General features: G+C 38.0%; 1 protein-coding gene across 1 annotated transcript in view; it reads left to right on the top strand.

The window, feature by feature from the left end:
- LOC132396754 (corticotropin-releasing factor receptor 2) overlaps positions 1-3,929 on the top strand; it is a 229,863-nt gene extending 225,934 nt beyond the window's left edge. Inside the window, exon 13 of the mRNA XM_059974619.1 lies at positions 185-3,929. Coding sequence (XP_059830602.1) covers positions 185-322 — 138 coding nt within the window. The 3' untranslated portion in view covers positions 323-3,929. The remainder of the gene's footprint in view (positions 1-184) is intronic.
- The last annotated feature ends 20,290 nt before the right edge of the window (positions 3,930-24,219 follow it).

Raw genomic sequence — 24,219 nt, 5'->3', positions numbered from 1 at the left:
TGTTTTCCACCACAATACTTTACTAGACTGATCATCAAGAAGACTTTATATAATATGCAGTGATCTCAAATAGTTTAATGCTATAACATATTACCATTCTGTTAAGAGTCTAGTAACTGCTTAAGGAACTAAAATATCTTTTGAATATTCTATCATGGAAATGGAACTGTCTGTCTGCTTTCAGGTGCGCACGGCTGCTAGAAAAAGGTGGCATCGATGGCAAGACAATCACACGCTAAGAGTACGAGTTGCACGGGCTATGTCTATACCAACGTCACCCACAAGAATCAGTTTTCAGAGCATAAAACAAACAGGTGTTTGAATCTACAAATACTGAGAAGCCTTCTTTGTGAATTTTTCATCATTTACCTTCAACTCTGAAGTGATTTGTTTGTTTGTGGATTGTTGTACACATTTAAAATATGTGATGGTGAATAAGAGAAGCTAACGATCCATATCTCACCACCAGTAATCAAAGCTGGGAAGTGAGAGTGGAGCAGTCTATAATTTTCCTTCTAGCATGCAGCTCAGAAGTGGATCAGGACAGTGACTGAGGCTGTATTAATAGGGCTGCCCACTTGATGTATTCCATGGTCCAGCTCTGACAGGGTTTGTCACAATCTCAGGCCAAGAATGACGTTCATTTCAAAGTTTTATTCTACCAGGTTTTATCTTGCATCACTGATGCCACATGCTGGAATCTGGTTCCCCACTGAAACATCACCTTGAACAGGCAACTGTGAATCTGTAATGTAAGGAGGAAGTGGAGTAAGTCTTCAAGAAAAATGCCAAAACTTATTAATCCATTGAACAAAAAACACTGAAGGAATGACTGTTTTCCAAAGCCCATGCAATGCTGTCTGCTGGACAATGCACGCCAGATGGAAAAAAAAGGACATCAAATTTGTCAAATGATATGAGATGGTATGGCATCCACAGTCATCAATGAAATTGTGTTAAGGAAGAGAAGAAGCTGAAAATGGAGGAGTGATTTGTTTCCAGGAACCAGAGGAAGCACACAGTTCTGTACATGAGCACTGTGAGCAGCAACATCTTGCTCAAAAAATGTTACTGAAATAAGACTGTTTCTATGCTATTTCATTAATATTATTTTGTTTAATGAATTAGGCCATGGCTGGTAAATATTCAATTAACCACCTTGAGATAATATTAGGAGTTGTATTGATATTTCCTTCTGTTCAGAGACACGGGCGCTTGGAAAATCTAACACTGAAATAGTTTACCATGTGGAGCCAATCCAGTGACTGTGTACTTGGTGTTCAGACCTAGCCAGAGTGGTCAGACCTTGATTACCAGCAGCGAAGGACAACCACATCAGCGAGGATACCTATTTTTGGCAGCTAACTAGATGCAAAAAGATACAAGGTCACCTCGTGATAAAGGCTACTGACTGTACAGCCATTCGCCAAACAAGGTGACTGTGATAGATGATTTGTTTTACATTTGAGGTTTAGTGTCATACCCCTTTAATGAATTAAACCCCGTGCAGTTGAGCAATGTTAAAAATAGCTTGTTAAATACAATGTTAACAACATTTATACCAAATGTGCTATGATATTTAGGCGGTGGTCTCTTACATTTATATTTTCATGTATGTTTCTAAGTTTATGACAGAGTGTAGCGGTATCTCAGCGTCTTAGGGAATAATATGCACCATTGCATCCACGCTTTACAAATCGAGTAATCCACATGGCAATCAGCAATTCTTATTGAAGCTAATTTAAGCATCGAAGTGTGACTTTCAAAAATGCAAGTGCTAACTTGCTGCATCCTGGCTGAGTTGAGATCAGAACAACCTTTCTCTTAACTCTCACAGGATTTCAAGTTTTGTAATCACATTCACTTAGCCTGTTCCTCCAGCCTAAGGATAAATTAATCTGAATTTAGCTGTTCTTCTTTCTTTGAAATGTAGCTTCCTTTCAGAGCAAATTAAGAACATTGGCCTAGAAATTCATTAACCTCCTTAAGCACACACTGAAGGGTAATTATATGGTGCACAAATAACAAAAAAAAACGTTGATTCAGAGACCAAAGCCAAGATGTGAGAGAGAGGAATAAAACTGTGCTGGCAAAACTCAGCAGGTCAGGCAGCATCTCTGAAAAGAGAAACAGAGTTAATAGTTCAGGTCAGGACTCTTCATCTTTACCATTGTCATAGATGCCACCAGGCTTGCCGAGTAATTCCAGAATGTCCTGCATCTGTCACTGTTTGTTTTTCAGTGGTTTAGAGTGGGTTGCAGTCCAGACCTGAGGGAGATCTTAAAAAGGGGGCCTTCAGGGGGATTGGGTTATAAGAAAATAAGGGCATGCTGTACCTGAGAACTGACATAAAATGCATGATGAATTAGAGGTAGGAGCAATGCTGGGATTGTGTAAATAGAGCTGAGTGATTTAGAATCTTTGATGGGATGTTTGGGAGTTCATGGTGCTGATAGGGAGGCAAGGCAAAGTTGGGTGGGGGTGAGGGGAACAGATGAGATGTTCAACCACAGGAACTCATTGTTGCTGGGTTCTCAGCACTGGGCTTTGACCAGAGGTCTTCTCCGGATTTGACCTGCTTGCTCTAAAAGGTCTTCTCCAACCAGCTGAGGACTACAGTCTGAAAATTTCATTATTTCAATGGCATATACACCTCAAGCTAATGCCCTTCCCTTGGACAATATTGGTAGCATGGAGAGGGGAGACTTGCAGCTTGGGAAACTGCCGGTCTTCCATAAAAAAGAAACCTTGCCCAGGCTTACTTTCCAAGGTGCAAATCCATGGTCTATCGAGTCTAATGGAGGCCTACACGACACATTACACCTCAAAACAACCTGATGTCACTCTGTGTGTAACGGATGGAGATTGTTTCAGACCCACAAGGTGACTTGTGGCCTGGAATGAACAAGCAAATTCACAGTGTGACACAATACAACCATTCACATTCCACTGTCAAAGTGAATGACTTTTAAACACATGGCATTGAAAATAAAGCCAAATTTCTGGGCCACCATTTCATTCCATATGTCTATGGTATATCTGACCAGAGAGTGAATGATTGATCATCCATTAAGTAGGAAATGGTTTAATTCCCTAACATCAAGTCATAAAAGCACAAAGGTATATGCTCTGAAATGCTGATATATTGTCACTAACTAGGCTATCAGGTGGATCAACATTGTTTTTCTGATCAGTGCCTTCATTCAGCCACATGCAATTAATGTTTTATGGATCGTACCTCAGTAAGTTAATCTTCTGAAGACAATTTATGTATTAATTCCTTATCCGTCAAGAAAACCAAAATCAATTTCACAATGTTCACTTCCAACTCTCCCATCCCACTACCCCAATCTGCCTCTCAAATCTTCTTCATGCAAATCACACATATTGCATTTTAGTCCTGGCCAAGTAACACAGTGCTCATTGTGTCTCACAGAGCATCTCATCACTACCATCTGTACCTATCCAGAGCACCTCCAGTTACATTCCTTAACAAATGTTCATCCATCTTCTTTTGAAAGGAGTTAATGACACAATCTCAAATGTTCCTGACTGTGAGTCTCATCGAGAAAAGCTGCTACTCTCTGGAAAAGAAGCCAGAGATTTCCTTGGAGCTTCTCACAATATCCTATTCTGCCTTTGCTAGAAACCCATTTACACAGGAATATGGAATTTTGATCCTACTTCAAGAAAAGTTAAGACATAAGAGAGAAAGCAGTTCCATGGAAATTCCCAGACAGTTTCTTTGAACTTTGTTTATTTTAAAACTGTATCCTGTGGTTAATGAAGTCAAGTTACTCAGTGCAGTTGTGTTTCTAAGAGATATGATTTGTACAAACTATTTGTCATGTAATTATGATTTTACCTTAATTATACTGTATAAGATTGGGGAAGAAAGAAGATGGGAAATCTTATGAAAAAGATGTATATTTTTGGTGATAATATATGTGCAAAATTTCTATGTACTGTAAATCATATAAAATTATAAAATATTTGAAAAAACAAATGAAGGAGTTGAAAATTTTTTGCCAGACAAACGTGGAAATGCTTAAACATGGGAGAAGCTGCGGATGCAGTTCCAGAGGCAAAATGCTGGAGGAACTTAATAGGTCAGGCAGCATCTATGGAGACGCATCTTCGTGCCACGATCCTTCATCAGGAGATGTTTAAATTATACTTATGAATTTGTAATTGACCAGAAAAGAAATCTTGTTCAATAGATTAATGTTTTATATTAGGCTTTGAACACAGTGTGATCATCTCTTTTCTTTCCTAAAAATTTCAGTATTTCATTTGCCAATTTGCTCTATTTTACTGCACTTGAATCAGCCAGAATGTAAAATAGTTTACCCCAGAGAAGTCATCAATTAGTCAATTCCCAATAGGGTTTATTTCATTTCGGCATCAATATTACATCAGTAAATTAAATGGCACAGCCATCAAAAATAGATGCATGTAATGCACTGCATGATTAACCTTAGCCTTTTGCTTCCAATGCAGACAACACACCAAATCCCAGCTCCAGTCCCTTGATATTTTTACATGGTGTAGGAACTATCCCTGCCATTTGTCATGTTCAAGCTACTTAAATCCAGATTATCTTTAAAGGAGTACATTGTGGCCTATGCCTCAGGTGTAGACATGTGTTTTAAAGCTAAACATAAAGTGCTGTAGCTGCTGGAAAACTAAAATTGTTACGTATTCAGGCAACAATAAATATATGAGTTCGGCAAGGGTTTCTTATAACAAACAACACGTTTATTAAACACAGAAAACAAACCCCCCAAAAGTAAACAAACACTTCCGTAACCGGAAACAGCTGCTGAGCGGCAGCCCAAACAGTTCGTAAAGTGATATTCCAAAAAAAACAGTTCTTTAAAGTGGTATTACCAAAAGTTCGATATGCTCACAGTCCATTTAAAAGGAGAGACTTTATAGGACGATTTAGGTTCTCTTTCACGTCGCTTGTTTCGATCCCCGACGTCGAACTTCCCACGAAGAATTCACGAAACAGAACGGCTTAAAGGCACTGACCTTTCCTTCTCCACTACCTTCAATCCTTTCTAGGTAAACCTAGGGATTAACACGAAGATAGTCAACGAAATCCTTCCAAATAAGGATCAAACAAAGGTCGCCCCCATTTCACCGTAGAAAGCGATTCTCCTCGATCTTTAACTTCCAACTTCGAATCTTCACTCTCCTCTAATTTCGAACTAACAGAATCATAAAGAACCTGCTGGCAATAACCTTTTAAACTTTAGGCATTAAATAAAAACTTCATGCTTCAACTAAACTGCGTCATCTCTTAAAACACGCAGTGGCATGAAGTCAACCTGGCAAATCCAGCCACGAACTGCCCCTCCCCACAGGGTGGGGTCTACCTTTTATAACCTGTAAAAAAAACCCGTCACATGATCTCTACTGGCGGGAAAATGACGTCACCACCATCACAAGACCATCACCTCAAGTCCAGTACAGCTTCAACCCCAGTCACGTGACAAGGGCACCACTGTCATGTGTCACGAGGACGTAACACCTCCCTCCAAAAAAAACATTTTTGGTCTGACAAGAACAAAAATTTTTAACAATTGCTTACAAGAAAAACAAAGGTATAAATTTTATAACATATACAATACACAACACCATCATATAACAGCTTATAACTCACAATACAGTAGGAGTGTTACAATTGAAAAAAAAACCACTCCATAAAAAAAAATACAGTGTACATTCAACATCGAGATAGACAATCAGCAACCATATTATCTTTACCTTTAATATGAGGCATCACAATATTGTACTCTTGTAACATCAAACTCCAATTTAATAATCTTCTGTTTTTGTTTTTCATCTTACTCAAGAAAACTAACGGATTATGATCAGTGTAAACAATAAGTGGTTTCTGAGTTGTACTAACATATACCTCAAAATATTCCAAAGCTAAAACAAGAGATAACAATTCTTTCTCTATTGTCGAATAATTTCTTTGATGCTTATTAAATTTCTTAGAAAAGTAAGCTACTGGATGATCAACCTCATCACCCTCATTCCTTTGCATTAATACTGCTCCTGCAGCCTCATCACTAGCATCCACAGCCAATGAAAAATTTTTTCCAAAGTCAGGTGCCTTAAGCACAGGTTGTTGACATATCATTGTTCTCAATTTTTCAAATGCTTCTTGACAAGGCACCGTCCATACAAACTTCTCATTCTTCCACAGAAGGTTAGTTAATGGAAGGGCAACATTAGCAAAATTCTTACAAAATTTCCGATAATATCCTACCATTCCCAAAAACCTTCTGAGAGTTTTTTTCCCCGTTGGAGTGGGAATCTCTAAAATTGCCTGAACTTTTGCCTGAACAGGAGCTACCTTACCTTGACTCACAACATAACCAAGGTAAGTCACAGTGGCATGTCCAAATTCACTCTTAGCTAAATTAATAGTTAAGTTAGCTTTTGAAAGCCTTTCAAACAATTTCACCATCGCAATAATGTGTGCTTCCCAAGTATCATTTCCTGTCACTAAATCATCAATATAGGCATCAGTATCTTTCAATCCCTGAATCACAAAGTTAATCATCCTCTGGAAAGTACCTGGGGCATTCTTCATCCCAAATGGAAGAACATTATACTCATATAACCCAGATGGAGTTACAAATGCAGAAATCTCTCTACCTCTGTCCGTTAATGGAACACACCAATACCCTTTCAATAAATCAATCTTTGTAAGGAACTTTGCCTTTCCAACTTTATCTACACAATCATCTACTCTAGGAATTGGATATGCATCTGTTTTCATTACAGCATTCACCTTCCTATAATCCGTACAAAACCTAATACTACCATCTGGCTTTGGCACCATAACACATGGCGAACTCCAATTCGAGTTAGAATGTCTAATGATATTATTCTCTAACATATATTCAATTTCTTTTTCAGCAAGTTCACATTTTTCCTTGTTCATCCTATATGGATGTTGTTTAATAGGTTTGGCATCCCCAACATCTACATCATGTGAAGCTATAGTAGTCCTTCTCGGAACATCTGGAAACAACTCCCTATATTTAAAAATCAACTCCTTCATCTGTTGTCTCTGCTCTAACTGTAAATGTGCTAATTTTTCATCAATATTTTCCAGAATGGTTGAATTTGGTAACCTAACAGAAACAATGTTGGATTTAGAATGAAAGTCAGATGAATCATCTATCCTGTTCCTAGTTAAATCAAACTCAGTCTCACTAACCACAACAGTCACAGTATCAGATTGTTTCTCAAAATATGGTTTCAACATATTTATATGGCAAAGTTGTGTTGACCTTCTACGATCTGGAGTTTTTACCACGTAATCCACATCATTGATTTTAGACACAATTTCATAAGGACCATGAAATCTAGCTTGTAAAGGATTTGTCTGCACTGGGAAAAGAACCAACACCTTATCTCCAGGCTTAAACATCCTCATCCTAGCTTCTTTATCATACCAAGTCTTCATTTTCTCCTGAGCCAACTTTAAATTTTCCTTAGCTAAGCTACAAGCTTTATGTAACCTGTCCTTAAATTTCAACACATAGTCCAACAAATTAGTGTGTACTTCCTTATTAATCCACTGTTCTTTCAACAAAGCTAAAGGTCCTCTAACTCTATGCCCAAACACAAGTTCAAATGGACTAAAACCTAAAGATTCCTGTACCGATTCCCTTACTGCAAATAAAAGTAAGTTTATACCCTCATTCCAGTCACTTTCATTTTCCACACAAAATGTCCTAATCATATTCTTGAGGGTAGAATGAAACCTCTCCAAGGCACCCTGCGATTCTGGATGGTATGCAGACAAAGTGATTTACTTAGCTCCCAATTTATAAACTATCTGTTGAAACAATCCAGACATAAAATTATTGCCTTGATCAGTTTGTATCTCCTTAGGTAATCCAAAATAAGTAAAAAAATTTATAAGGGCCTTTGTCACAGTCTTAGCTTTTATATTCCTAAGTGGTACTGCCTCTGGAAACCTAGAAGAAGTACACATGATAGTCAACAAATACTGATAACCAGTTTTTGTCTTTGGTAATGGACCAACACAATCTACAATAACTTTAGAAAATGGTTCACCAAATGCTGGGATAGGTTGTAATGGAGCTACTGGTGTAACCTGATTTGGTTTACCCACAATTTGACAAGTATGGCACGTTTTACAAAGCATCGCCACATCTTTTCTTAAACCAGACCAGTAAGAATGTTTTAAAATCTTGTCCACAGTTTTCCTTACCCCTTGATGTCCACCTAAAGGCACACTATGAGCTAAAGTCAAAATCTCATTTTGATAAGCTTTTGGAACAACTACCTGGTAAACAACATTCCAATCCTCACTTGCAGGAATTGTAGGTGATCTCCACTCCCTCATCAACACTCCTTTTTCCAAGTAATATCCTACTGGCACCTTATCAATTTCACTATCTAGTAAAACCTGCTCTCTTAATTTTATAATCTCAGAGTCTCTATTCTGCTCTGCTATCATCTCCTTCCGAGACAAAGATAAATCTTTATAGTCAGACTTACTCCCAGAAGCTTGTTCAAACAACGAAGATAAGAAAGTCTCTGACACATCCTCAAAACTCGAATCCTGAGTTGAACAGTCCTGAATAACAACCTCATTCTGCGCATTAATCTTTTTAGCCATAGCTCTAGTCACAACACAGGAAGAATCTGTGTTAGAATTCAACTCTGGTTCCTCTGACTCCATTGTCAAATGCACTTCAGGAAAAACTTGTCCACCTGCCAAGTCATTACCTAACAATAAAGAAATACCCTTCACAGGTAAGCTATGCTGTAATCCTACTTTAACAAATCCAGTAACTAACCCCGACTTTAAATTTACTTTATGTAAATATACAGGCATAAAATCACTTCCAACACCTCTTATGTAATTTACCTCACCAGTATCAGACTCTTCATTAAACTTCAACACACTGTCTAACATCAATGATTGAGAAGCACCAGTATCCCTAAGGATTTTTATTGGCACCAGAGTAGATCCTTCCTTCAAGGATACAAACCCTTCAGTTACAAAATGATCATATCCCTTTCTAACTTGGTCAGACTCTAACAAAGCCTCATTTGTTTTTATCAAACCCTGTAATTTTACAGGTGCTTCAGTATGTTGCACACAAGCATCTGGAACTGCTTCCTTCTCTTTCTTTTTCAATTTGTAACAGTTAGCTATTACATGGCCAGGCTTCTTACAATAGTTACAAGTAAGACCAAACTGTCTTTCCTTCACAGGCTTTCCTTTCTCATCAACTTTCTCATTAACCTCCGATTTAATTTCAAATTTACCTGGAGTCTCTGTGTTATTTTTCCTCTTAAAAATTCTGCCCTGAGGAAATTTGTTCTTATGGATCAAAACATACTCATCAGCTAATCTAGCACAGTCCTGCAATTTACCAGTATCCTTCTCATTTAAGTAGGTCCTTACTTCAACAGGAATGCTTCTTTTAAATTCCTCCATTAAAATCAGCTCTCTCAATGTATCATAGTCCCCATTTACATTTTTAGAAGAAACCCATCTCTCAAAACACATAGCTTTATCATAGGCAAATTCCACATAAGTTTTTTCCACAGACTTTTTCAAACTTCTGAATCTTTCCCTATATGCTTCTGGGACTAACTCATATGCATTTAAGATATGCCTCTTTACAATATCATAATCAAGTGCTTGCGCAGCTGTTAAAGCTGTGTAAACTTGTTGTGCTTTGCCTTTAATTGCACTCTGTAACAACACTGACCATTTATCTTTCGGCCACTCTGACATCCGAGCAATAGTTTCAAAATGTTGAAAATACCTTTCCACTTCTGTTTCACTAAATGGAGGGACCAATTTAATTTCTTGACTAGCAACAAACATTTTTTTAGAACCAGAAGACTGATTTCCAGACTTTAATTCCTCCATTGCATATGCAAATTCTCTCTGCTTTTGTTCCATCTCCAATTTACACCTCTCCAATTTCATTTGTTCGATTTGCAATTGCATCTCCAGATTACTTATTTGAAACGACTCTAAAATCGATTCATCAAAAACACCCGAGACCACATAGTGTGACGCGATTTTCCTCTGTATTACAGCCTTAGAAGTAGTCGGCAAAATACCTTTAAGTCGCAATCTACTAGCTATCTCAAACACCTCAGTTTTTTTCGCCTTCGCCAACACCTCCGCAGCTGGCGAAGCCAGAAACTCATCAATATTCATTGCTGCCGAATACCACAACAAGCCAAACAAAAGAACCGAGTAATCCTCGTTTCCAAAACACCGATTTAAAAGTCAGCAAGCATTTAAACTCAAATGATTCAATCCAGATGCAGCCCCCATATTTAATGTTACGTATTCAGGCAACAATAAATATATGAGTTCGGCAAGGGTTTCTTATAACAAACAACACGTTTATTAAACACAGAAAACAAACCCCCCAAAAGTAAACAAACACTACCATAACCGGAAACAGCTGCTGAGCGGCAGCCCAAACAGTTCGTAAAGTGATATTCCAAAAACAGCTCTTTAAAGTGGTATTGCCAAAAGTTCGATATGCTCACAGTCCATTTAAAAGGAGAGTCTTTATAGGACGATTTAGGTTCTCTTTCACGTCGCTTGCTTCGATCCCCGACATCGAACTTCCCACGAAGAATTCACGAAACAGAACGGCTTAAAGGCACTGACCTTTCCTTCTCCACTACCTTCAATCCTTTCTAGGTAAACCTAGGGATTAACATGAAGATAGTCAACGAAATCCTTCCAAATAAGGATCAAACAAAGGTCGCCCCCGTTTCACCGTAGAAAGCGATTCTCCTCGATCTTTAACTTCCAACTTCGAATCTTCACTCTCCTCTAATTTCGAACTAACAGAATCATAAAGAACCTGCTGGCAATAACCTTTTAAACTTTAGGCATTAAATAAAAACTTCATCCTTCAACTAAACTGCGTCATCTCTTAAAACACGCAGTGGCATGAAGTCAACTTGGCAAATCCAGCCCCGAGCTGCCCCTCCCCACAGGGTGGGGTCTACCTTTTATAACCTGTAAAAAAAACCCGTCACATGATCTCTACTGGTGGGAAAATGACGTCACCACCATCACAAGACCATCACCTCAAGTCCAGTACAGCTTCAACCCCAGTCTCGTGACAAGGGCACCACTGTCATGTGTCACGAGGATGTAACAAAATAAAGCAGAAATTACTAGAAATGGACTTGAGATCAATCAGCTCCTGCAGAGAGAGAAACCTTTTCTTTTGTCTGTGCAGCGGTTCTGCAACATGCTGAATATTATAAGAGTCTTCTTTGTAATAGCTGTCATTACTCTGAGGGGCAGTCATGAAAGTCACAGCACAATGTGTGCATGCTCTGGAGTCTTCCAGTGACTACCTGATTCAGGAGATGGACAGAAAGATATTTATTCAATTTTCTTTTATGGGCAGGAAACTCTTAAAAACTCCTCCCGCAAGGAAATTGTGTGAGATCCTTACCTTACATCTAACTGCTACAACATACCCTGACAGACTTATTGTAATCTCACACCTCATACTTTGTGTAATTTTTCAAATACAGAAGCCACATCACACAAGTGCATTGCAGCCTACCATTGTGGCCCTTCATTCTTGAAGGAAGGGTAACCAGGAATGCAGAAGACAGTGACTGATCAAGAGAGACAGTTGCATCAGTATGTCTTTTATCAGGAAGGAGTGTTCACTTTCATCGAAGCAGGCATGGGGGGGGGGGTCAGTGGCCAGTGATAAGTTTTCCCACTCCTATCCCACTCATAGTTTTCCCACTCCTATCTAAGTTTAGAAACTGAGGCTAGTATAAGCAGACACCTCTCTGTCCTCTATATAATCCTATCCTTAAATGTTTCCTCATTTAAATACCCCAAAATTATAGCCTGGTGGAAGAACAAGAAGGGTGAAGATAAAAAAGCACCATCTCATGTAGTCACCTCCTCAGATGTTGACATTGTCCATAATTTAGAGGTTAGTTTAAAAGTGAAAGCTAGAAGTAAAGAAGGAAAACATGGAATATGAAAGTAAGCTGGTTAATAGTATTAAAAAGGATACCAAAAATTTCTTCAGTTAAAGAAACTGTAAAGGAGAGGCAAGAGTAGATATTGGACAGCTGGAAAATCATGCTGCCGAAGTAACGGGCGACAAGGAAATGGCAGATAAACTGAATAAGTATTTTTCATCAGCCTTCACTGTGGATGACACCAGCAGTATGCTGGAAGTTTGAGAGTGTCAGGGGGCAGATGTGAGTGAAGTTGCCATTACTAGGGAGAAAGTGCTCAGGAAACTGACATGTCTGAAGTTAGATACATCATCGGGACTAAATGGTCTGCACCCCAGGGTTCTGAAAGAGGTACCTGAAGAAATTGTGGAGGTATTAGTAATGATCTTTCAAGAACCAACGGATTTTAGCATGGTTCCACAGTACTGGAAAATTGTAAATGTGACTCCACTCTTCAAGAAGGGAGAGAGACAGAAGAAAGGAAGTTATAGGTTATTTAGTCTGACCTCAATGTTTGGGAAGATGTTGGAGTTGATTGTTAAGGATGTGGTTTCAGAGTACTTGGAGGCACATGATAAAATAGGCTGAAGTCAGCATAGTTTCCTTAGTGGGAAGTAACTCCTAACAAATCTGTTAGAACTCCTTGAAGAAATAACAAGTAGGATAGGCAAAGGGGGGGGGGGGGGGGGCGTCACGTGATGATGTAGGATCGAGACGTTGGGAATCCAGCTCCCTTGTAAAAAGTAATGAAATAGGGTTTAAATGAAGAAGAGTTAATAAATACCTATTAGAAACTATTTATAAGTAACTCAGGATTATCTTTTGATATGGCTCCTAAACCGAAACAGAAGGAAGCTACTACTTCAAAGACTGCGCAAATCGGCAGGGAAAAAGGCCTAACCGTATCGGCGAAGCCTTGGACTCAAGTTGGATCTCCTCTCACCGAAGTGCATGGTACTTCTAATGATGCGGGACAGAAAGTTGCAGCAATGTTGGCGGTCTCTAAGAAGAAACGGCCAGAACAACGCATGCGAGAAGAAACAAGTATGCATGAGCAGATATTAACAAAACTACAAATCCCAACTACGGCTGGAAGTGAAACTGGAAGTGAATCGGAAGTGGAATCAGACTCTTTGGGAAATTCAGAGGAAGAAGAAGAGGAAAAGAAGAGATTAAAGCAGACATAAAAGATATCCTGATATATATTATGAATGAATTAAAAGCTATAGGAAGGATGCAGGATAGACTCGATAATGTGGTGGAAAAACAAAAGAAGATGGATAATAATGTTAAAGAGATGGAAGTAAAAATGGAAGAAAACACTGAAAGAATAGATAAGATAGAAGACAATAATCTTGCCTGTACAATAGAATGAAAACGGATGTTGGAAAAAATAGATGTGCTTGAAAACTCTAGTAGATGAAATAATATCAAAATTGTTGGTCTTATGGAAGGTACAGAGGGAGAAAATCCAATAAAATTCTTTCAAGAATGGATTCCGAAAATTTTGGAAATGAAAGAAGGAAGCCAAGTAATTGAAATTGAAAGAGCACACAGAGCTTTAAGACCAAGACCTCAACAAGATCAAAATCCAAGATCAATTTTGATAAAATGCTTAAGGTACCAAGATAAAGAAATGATCTTGAAGACAGCTACTCAAGGTGCTAAAAAGAGAAATGGGCCATTGATAATAGAAGGGAAAAGAGTTTTTTTTATCCAGACATAAGTTACGATCTTCTGAAGAGGGAAAGGAATTTAATCCAGTGAAAAAATCTTTATGGGAAAAGGGCTATAAATTTTTATTGAGCTACCCAGCAAAAATGATAATTTTCCTGGATAACGAAGAAAAAAGATTTTTTGTTGACTACCGGAAAGTGGAGAAATTTGTACAAGAATTACCTGATGTCCATGAAGAAAAGAATTATAGAAATGAAATGGACTAATGATGAAGACTAAAACAAGGTTGGACTTGACAGACATTTATTAAAAAAATAGTTGAGGAGTATTAATTGGGAGTAGAGACTTTAATTATTTTCTTTTTTTTCTTCACTAATATATTTTCTTTTTTTGTGTGTGGGGGAGCTGGAGGAGCTCCTGATCGATGGCTGCGAGTTTCACGTGTACAATCAAGGCAATTGCCACGACCCGTAAAATGGGAGGGGGCAATGTTGTGTTCTTTTTATTCGCAACATTAGTGGGGGGGTACTTTGTTTTTTTTTTCTTATATATTAGTTATTTTTCTTCTATTTTTCTTCTTTTTTGCCTGGATGGTTGGGGAGAAACTCATAGCAACATGGAGAATTTTAAAGAGTTCCCAAGGTATTATAAATGATTATATTACTTAATTATTTAAATTTTAATGTTAATGGAATTAATGGACCTGTGAAAAGGAAAAGAGTTTTAACATATATTAAGAAAATGAAAAGAGATATAGCTTTTTAACAAGAAACACATTTAACAGAAACAGAACATAAGAAATTAAAGAGGGATTGGGTTGGAAATGTCATTGCAGCTTTATTTAATTCAAAATCAAGAGGAGTTGCAATTTTGGTTAATAAATCTTTACCAACTAAAATACAAAATGTAATAATTGATTCTGTGGGGAGATATGTGATTATACATTGTCAAATTTTTTCAGAATTATGGACTTTTATGAACATTTATGCACCAAATGAAAATGATGCAAAATTCATACAAGAAGTTTTTTTGAACTTGGCTGATGCACATAATAAAATATTAATAGGTGGAGATTTTAATTTTTGTTTAGATCCAGTTTTGGATAGGTCAACTAAAGTTGCTACAAAATCAAAAGTAATCAAACTAACTTTATCATTAATGAAAGATTTAAACCTGATTGATATATGGAGAAAAATTAATCCAAGAGAAAGAGGTTATTCATTTCATTCAAATGGACAGAAAACTTGCTCAAGGATTGATTATTTTTTATTATCAAAAAATATTCAAGATAGAGTGAAAAGTGTGGAATATAAAACAAGAATAATGTCAGATCATTCCCCCTTGATAATGACAATGATAATGATGGATAAGGAGGAATTGATTTATAGATGGAGATTTAATTCAATTTTATTAAAATGTCAAGATTTTTGTGATTTTATGAAAAAACAGATTCAATTTTTTTTGATACAAATTTACATTCAGTTGAGGATAAAATTGTATTATGGGAAGCGATGAAAGCATATTTAAGGGGACAGATTATGTTATACATCTAAAATTAAGAAGGAATACATGGCAGAAATAGATCAATTGGAAAAAGATATAAAGTTAGAAAAAGAATCTCAAAGATATATAACCATATAACAATCACAGCACGGAAACAGGCCATCTTGGCCCTCCTAGTCTATGCCGAACTCATAATCTCACCTAGTCCCACCTACCCGCACTCAGCCCATAACCCTCCACTCCTTTCCTGTCCATATACCTATTCAATTTTACCTTAAATGACACAACTGAACTGGCCTCTACTACTGCTACAGGAAGCTCATTCCACACAGCTATCACTCTCTGAGTAAAGAAATACCCCCTCGTGTTTCCCTTAAACTTCTGCACCCTAACTCTCAAATCATGTCCTCTCGTTTGAATCTCCCCTACTCTAAATGGAAACAGCCTATTCACGTCAACTCTATCTATCCCTCCCAAAATTTTAAATACCTCAATCAAATCCCCCCTCAACCCTCAATCCAATGAATAGAGACCTAACTTGTTCAACCTTTCTCTGTAACTGAAGTGCTGAAACCCAGGTAACATTCTAGTAAATCGTCTCTGCACTCTCTGTAATTTATTGATATCTTTCCTATAATTCGGTGACCAGAACTGCACACAACATTCCAAATTTGGCCTTACCAATGCCTTGTACAATTTTAACATTAGATCCCAACTTCTGTACTCAATGCTTTGATTTATAAAGGCCAGCGTTCCAAAAGCCTTATTCACCACCCTATCTACATGAGACTCCACCTTCAGGGAACTATGTACTGTTATTCCTAGATCTCTCTGGTCCTCTGCATTCCTCAATGCCCTACCATTTACCCTGTGTGTTCTATTTGGATTATTCCTGCCAAAATGTAGAACCTCACACTTCTCAGCATTAAACTCCATCTGCCAACGTTCAGCCCATTCTTCTAACCGGCATAAATCTCTCTGCAAGCTTTGAAAACACACCTCATTATCCACAACACCTCCTACCTTAGTATCATCAGCATACTTACTAATCCAATTTACCACCCCATCATCCAGATCATTTATGTATATTACAAACAACATTGGGCCCAAAACAGATCCCTGAGGCACCCCACTAGTCACCGGCCTCCATCCCGATAAACAATTATCCACCACTACTCTCTGGCATCTCCCATCTAGCCACTGTTGAATCCATTTTATTACTCCAGCATTAATACCTACCGACTGAACCTTCTTAACTAACCTTCCATGTGGAACTTTGTCAAAAGCCTTGCTGAAGTCCATATAGACTACATCCACTGCCTTATCCTCGTCAACATTCCTCGTAACTTCTTCAAAAAATTCAATAAGGTCTGTCAGACATGACCTTCCACGCACAAATCCATGCTGGCTACTCCTAATCAGATCCTGTCTATCCAGATAATTATAAATACTATCTCTAAGTATACTTTCCATTAATTTACCCACCACTGATGTCAAACTGACAGGTCTATAATTGCTAGGCTTACTTCTAGAAACCTTTTTAAACAATGGAACCACATTAGCAATACACCAATCCTCCTGCACAATCCCCATTTCTAATGACATCTTAAAGGTCTCTGTCAGAGCTCCTGCTATTTCTACACAAACTTCCCTCAAGGTCCTGGGGAATATCCTGTCAGGATCCGGAGATTTATCCACTTTTAAATTTCTTAAAAGCGCCAGTACTTCCATCTCTTTAATTGTCATAGGTTCCATAACTTCCTTACTTGTTTCCCACACCTTACACAATTCAATATCCTTCTCCTTAGTGAATACCGAAGAGAAGAAATTGTTCAAAATCTCTCCCATCTCCCTCGGCTCAACACATAGCTGACAGAAGAAATACATATGACAGAAGAAAAACGAAGACAACTTGTTAATAAAAAACTACAATATAATACACTCCAGACATATCATACAGAAAAAGTAATTATAAGAACTAAACAGAAATATTACGAATTAGGTGAAAGATCACATAAAATTCTTGCTTGGCAGTTGAAAACAGAACAGGCTTCTAAAACAATAAAAACAATAACGTGTAAATATGGTTACTTATAAACCTTTAGAAATTAATGAAACTTTTAAAAAATTTTATACTGAACTATATCACTCAGAATCACAAGATAAGATTGCTGAGATAGATAAATTTTTATCACAAATAACCCTTCCAAAATTAAATTTGGAAGAACAGAAAGGATTAGATATGCCCTTTACATTAAAAGAGGTTGAAGAAGCTTTAGGATCACTTCAGAGTAATAAATCCCCAGGAGAAGATGGTTTTCCTCCTGAATTTTATAAAAAAAATTTAAAGATTTATTAATTCCTCCTTTTATGGAATTAATATACCAAGCAGAAAGAATGCATGAACTCCCACAATCTTTTTTAACAACGATTATAACTGTATTGCCAAAAAAAGAGAGATCCTTTAAAACCAACATCATATAGGCCTATTTCTTTGTTGAATACAGATTATAAAATAATAGTAAAAATTTTATCTAATAGAATATCTAAATATTTACCAAACTTAATACATATGGATCAAACAGGTTTTATTAAAAACAGACAAACAATGGACTATCTAACCCGGTTACTTAGTGTAACTCATTTGGCACAAAAAAGAGAGGAAATGAGTGTGGCAGTTGCTTTGGATGCAGAAAAAGCATTTGATAGATTGGAATGGGAATTTTTTATTTAAGGTATTGGAAAAATATGAGTTAGGAAAATCTTTAATACAATGGATTAAAACCTTAAATACTAATCCTCAAGCTAAAGTAGTTACAAATGGTCAGATTTCACCGCCATTTTGCTTAAGGAGGTCAACTAGACAAGGCTGCCCATTATCACCTGCTTTATTTGTATTGGCAATAGAACTATTAGCTGAATTAATTAGAACAGATTTAGACATTGGGGGCTTTAGAGTTAATTAAGAAGAATATAAGATTAATTTATTTGCTGATGATGTTTTGATTTGTTTAACAAACCCATTGCAATCTTTGCAAAGATTATCTTTTAGATTGGAAGAATATGGGAAACTATCAGGGTATAAAGTAAATTGGGATAAAAGTGAAATACTACCCCTTACCAAAGTAAATTATAATCAATGTCGATTAGTAACTCAAATTTGATGGTCAATAAATGGGATAAAATATTTAGTTATTGGTGTTGATAATGACATTAAAAATGTATATAAACAAAATTATTTGCCATTATTAAAAAAAGAGGATCTTGATAAATGGTTGATGTTACCAATAACATTAGTAGGTAGAGTTAATGCTGTAAAAATTAATATATTTCCTAAATTGCAATATTTATTCCAAACTTTACCATTACCTCAGAAGTTTTTTCAAGAACTGAATAAATATGTAAGGAAATTTCGTTGGAAAGGAAAGATGTCAAGAATATCATTGGAAAAATTGACATGTAAATTTGATTTAGGCGGGTTACAACTTCCAAATTTTAAGAATTATTATAAAGCAAATCAACTTAGATTTATTGCGTCTTTTTTTGATGAAGAAAAACCAGCATGGATTAGAATAGAATTAGATAAGAAAGGAGAAAACATACCAGAAGATTTTATATATAAATGGGAATCCAAATGGATACAGGAAAAAAAGGATCTCCTATATTAAGATATCTTTGCCCATTCTCATAATTTGTTTAAGTCCTTCTGTAGCCCTTGCTTTCTCAGGACTACTTACACCTCTACCTACCTTTGTATCAACCGCAAACTTTGCCACAAAGCCATGAATTCTGCCATCCAAATCATTGATCTATATCATAAAAAGAAGTGGTCCCAACACAGACCCCTGTGGAACATCACTACTCACCCTCAGCCAACCAGTTTAGGCTCCTTTTATTCCCACTCTTTGTCTCCCCATACCCCTTGACTCCACTATCTTTAAGAGCTCTATCTAACTCTTTCTTGAAAGCATCCAGAGAATTGGCCTCTACTGCCTTCGGAGGCAGAGCATTCCATAGAACCACAACTCTCTGGGTGAAAAAGGTTTTCCTCAACTCTGTTCTAAATGGCCTACCCCTTATTCTTAAACTGTGGCCTTTGGTTCTGGACTCCACCCAACATTAGGAACATTTTTCCTGCCTCTAACGTGTCGAATCCATTAATAATCTCATATGTTTCAATCAGATCCCCTCTCATCCTTCTAAATTCCAGTGCATACAAGCCCAATCGCTCCAATCTTTCAAGCAATGACAGTCCCGCCATCCCAGGAATTAACCTCGTGAACCTATGCTGCACTCCCTCAATAACAAGAATGTCCTTCCTCAAATTGGGAGACCAAAACTGAACACAGTACTCTAGGTGTGGTCTCACCAGGGCCCTGTACAGAAGGACCTCTTTGCTCCTATACTCAATTCCCCTTGTTATGAAGGCCAGCATGCCATTAGCTTTCTTCACTGCCTGCTGTACCTGCATGCTTACTTTCAGTGACTGATGAACAAGGACACCTAGATCTCATTGTACTTCCTTTTCCTAACTTGACACCATTCAAATAGTAATCTGCCTTCCTGTTCTTGCCACCAAAGTGGATAACCTCACATTTATCCACATTAAACTGCATCTGCCATACATTTGCCCACTCACCCAACCTGTCCAAGCCACCCTTCATTCTCCTAACATTCTCCTCATATTTCACACTACTACCCAGCTGTGTGTCATCTGTAAATTTGCTAATGTTACTTTTAATCCCTTCATCTAAGTCATTAATGTATATTGTAAATAGCTGCGTTCCCAGCACCGAGCCTTCCGGTACCCCACTAGTCACTGCCTGCCATTCTGAAAAGGACCCGTTAATCCCTACTCTTTGTTTGCTGTCTGTCAACCAATTTTCTATCCATGTGAGTACCCTACCCCCAATACCATGTGCTTTAATTTTGCCCACTAATCTCCTATGTGGGACCTTATCAAAGGCTTTCTCGAAGTCCAGGTACGCTACATCCACTGGCTCTCCCTTGTCCATTTTCATCGTTACATCCTCAAAAAATTCCAGAAGATTAGTCAAGCATGATTTCCCCTTCGTAAATCCATGCTGACTCGGACCGATCCTGTTACTGATATCCAAATGTGCCATTATTTCATCTTTTATAATTGACTCCAGCATCTTCCCCACCACTGATGTCAGACTAACTGGTCTATAATTCCCTGTTTTCTCTCTCCCTCCTTTCTTAAAAAGTGGGATAACATTAGCTATCCTCCAATCCTCAGGAACTGATCCTGAATCTATAGAACATTGGAAAATGATTACCAATGCTTCCATGATTTCTAGAGCCACCTCCTTAAGTACCCTGGAATGCAGACCATCAGGCCCTGGGGAATTATCGGCCTTCAGTCCCATCAGTCTGCCCATCACCTAATGTGAATTTCCTTCAGTTCCTCCATTACCCCAGGTCCTCTGACCAATATCACATCGGGGAGATTGTTTGTGTCCTCCCTAGTGAAGACAGATCCAAAGAACCTGTTCAACTCGTCTGCCATATCCTTGTTCCCCATAATAAATTCACCCGTTTCTCCCTTCAAGGGCCCAACTTTGGTCTTAATTAATTTTTTCCTCTTCACATACTTAAAGAAGCTTTTACTATCCTCCTTTATATTCTTGGCTAGCTTACCTTCGTACCTCATCTCTTTTCCCCGTATTGCCTTTTTAGTAATCTTCTGTTGCTCTTTAAAAGTTTCCCAATCCTCTGGCTTCCCGCTCATCCTTGCTATGTTATATTTATTCTCTTTTATTTTTATACTTTCTTGACTTCCCTTGTCAGCCATGGTTGCCCCCTTCTCCCCTTAGAGTCTTTCTTCCTCTTTGGAATGAACTGATCCTGCACCTTCTGAATTATTCCCAGAAATACCTGCCATTGTTGTTCCACTGTCATCTCTGCGAGAGTATCCTTCCAGCCAACTTTGGCCAGCTCCTCCCTCATGGCACCATAGTCCCCTTTGTTCAACTGTAATACTGACACTTCCGATTTTCCCTTCTCCCTCTCAAATTGTAGATTAGAACTTATCATATTATGGTCACTATTTCCTAATGGCTCCTTTACCTTGAGTTCCCTTATCAAATCTGGTTCATTACATAATACTAGATCTAGAATTGCCTTCTCCCTAGTAGGCTCCAGTACAAGCTGCTCTAAGAATTCATCTCGGAGGCACTCCACAAACTCCCTTTCTTGGGGTCCAGTACCAACCTAAGTTTCACAGTCTACCTGCATGTTGAAATCCCCCATTACAACCGTAGTATTACCTTTGCAACGTGCTAATTTTACCTCTTGATTCAACTTGCACCCTATATCCAGGCTACTATTTGGGGGCCTGTAGATAGCTCCCATTAGGGGTTTTTGCCCTTACAATTTCTGACTCTACTTCTCCTGATTCTACGTCACCCCTCACAAGGGACTGAAATTCATTCCTCACCAGCAGAGCCACCCCACCCCCTCTGCCCACCTGCCTGTCCTTTCGATAGGATGTATAGCCTTGAATATTCATTTCCCATCCCTGGTAGCCATGTCCCTGTTATTCCTACAACATTATACTTACCAACTTACAACTGAGCTTCAAGCTCATCCACTTTATTTCTTATACTTCTTGAATTCATATATAATACTTTTAATCCATTACTCCTCTCGTTTCTCACATTGGTGCCTATTGCATTTGTCCATACTCTCTGATCCCTTCCTTTCTTTCTTTACAAGGAGGGTTCAACTGACCTCCATTATCCAAGGGTAGTACGAGTCTGCAGAAAAATACTACTGAACATGTAGATTTGGCAAGAAGATGACAAATAGAACTTAATCTTAATAAGCATGAGTAGTTGCACCTTGGAGCAGAAAGATGGGGTTACACATTAAAGAATGAGGTATCAGTTAGTCTGCCTACAAGAGACTCTGGTCCACAGCATTTCATTAATTCTCAAATTCTCTCTGAAGAGATGTAGCGAACCAATCATTTGCTTCAGAAGCAGCTCCATCAGCACTTTTCCACTACAACACAAGGACGGACGCAAAACAAATGTCAGCTTTGCAAGTGGCATTCACATATCATGGATTATTGCATTAATAACAATAAATATAGATCAACACCATTTTGGATATTTTTAATAAAGGATGGGAAATGAAAGCCCTTTCTGAGATCATTCAGTGTTACATCAAAGCAGTTTGTAAATGTCATGGAAGAATGAGTTCAATCATTTATAGTGAATAAGTTAGCTGGAAAATCAGCCTATTAAGATGAAACTATTCTTAAGTTATCCAACTAAATCCATAGGGAGATCATAGATACTCAGACTACCACTGACTATATAGCAATAGTAGGTAGAATCCAAGTAATTATTAGGAACAAAGGGAGCTTGGTGTATCTTTGAAGAAGATAGCAGCACAGGTAGTTTGGGTGATGAAAAGGACATAGGGGATATTTGTGTTCATTAGTTGGGGCACAGAATGCATGGAGATCTTTGCACTACTGTAATAAACATTTTTTTGCCGCAGCTGGAATGTTGTGTGAATTTCTGTTCACCACACTTGTCAGAACCAGAAAGGATGCAAAGGAGTCACCAGGTATTGCCTGGGATGGAATGCTTCAGTTACAAGGAGAGACCAGATAGGCGGGAGTTGTCTTCCTTGGAGCAGAAGAGGCCGAGGAGGTATCCTAATGGAAGTATAAAAATTACCAGAGCCATAGACAAGGGATACTGTATAGTTAGAAACTTATCCCCATAGCAGAGGTCTCTGCAACCAAAGGTCACTTTGTCAAGGAGTAAGTGATTTTGAAGAGATCTGAGGGAGAACTTTCTTCATTCAGAGGCCCCACCTCCTCCACACTGAGAAGGTGGTGGAAGCAGATACTCTGAGAGCATTTAAGAAATACGTGAATGAGCTCTTGAATCACTAAGTCACAGTAGGCTACTGCCCAATTTCTAATAGCTGGGACTAGTAGAGACAGAGCTTGATGGTTGGCATGGACATGGTGGGCCAGTGGACCTGTTTCTATGGGCCTCCATTTCACATCTATAGTAGATGGTCCTAAGTGCCTAAAATGTTCATGAAACTAGGACCTTGACAACCACTTGTAAAGAGCAGATGCTTTGTTTTTGAGCTTTGCCACGTGTTTCTGACTAAACCACGTGGCAGATTTCAGTAAAGAATTTCTCATAGAAATGTCACACACAATATTTTTCACTGGGGTTCAGAGACCAGATTGCTCTTTAAACATAGGGAGGGCAGGAGGCATAATGCCCAGTACAACCTCTTCCCAGAGCTTGTCCCTGGTTGTATAACTTCTGCTCATCCTCTCAGCCATATTTTTTCCCCAAGAGCTTCTGTACTTATATAATTTGGAACAACTGATCTGTGTAGAACCCTTGAATTCAGTGCAATGTCCTTCAACGCCATTCCCTGTAGAATGCTAGAAATCAAAAGAAACTAACCATTAATTAACCTGTAAGCAACGGATAATCTCTTAAAACATCTTGATCTCTGTTTATCTGCACTGCTCTCTCGCTCTCTCTCTCTCAGTAGCCAGAGTACTATACTTTGCATTTTGTGTACTTTTTGAAACCTCCGTGTACTTACTGGATGCTTGGTGTGATCTGCATGGAAGGTCCACAAAGAAAATTTTTCATTGTTTCTTAGTACACACAACAATAATAAATCAGTTCCATTTTCAACCAATTCCAATAAAATATCACTGGAGGGTGGTCCATCTTGCTACTGAATGCATACTCAGCTGCACAGTACCAATTGGAAGTAATAGTTGGGCCACAAAACTCCAAAATGGCAGCACTGGGATAAAAGTAAAATTGCAAATATTTGGCAGATGGAAGATGAGCAAGGCTAAAATTCTCAATCACATGACATTGGATGTTGCATCTTACCACCAAAGTGGAACACATGTTAGAAAGGAAATATTGTCCAAATAATTAGCAATGTAGCATAGAATTTTTAGTCACCCTT

This window comes from Hypanus sabinus, chromosome 1 (assembly GCF_030144855.1).
Source record: "Hypanus sabinus isolate sHypSab1 chromosome 1, sHypSab1.hap1, whole genome shotgun sequence".
Lineage (NCBI taxonomy): Eukaryota > Metazoa > Chordata > Chondrichthyes > Myliobatiformes > Dasyatidae > Hypanus > Hypanus sabinus.
This window is presented reverse-complemented; position numbering and strand designations above follow the sequence as displayed.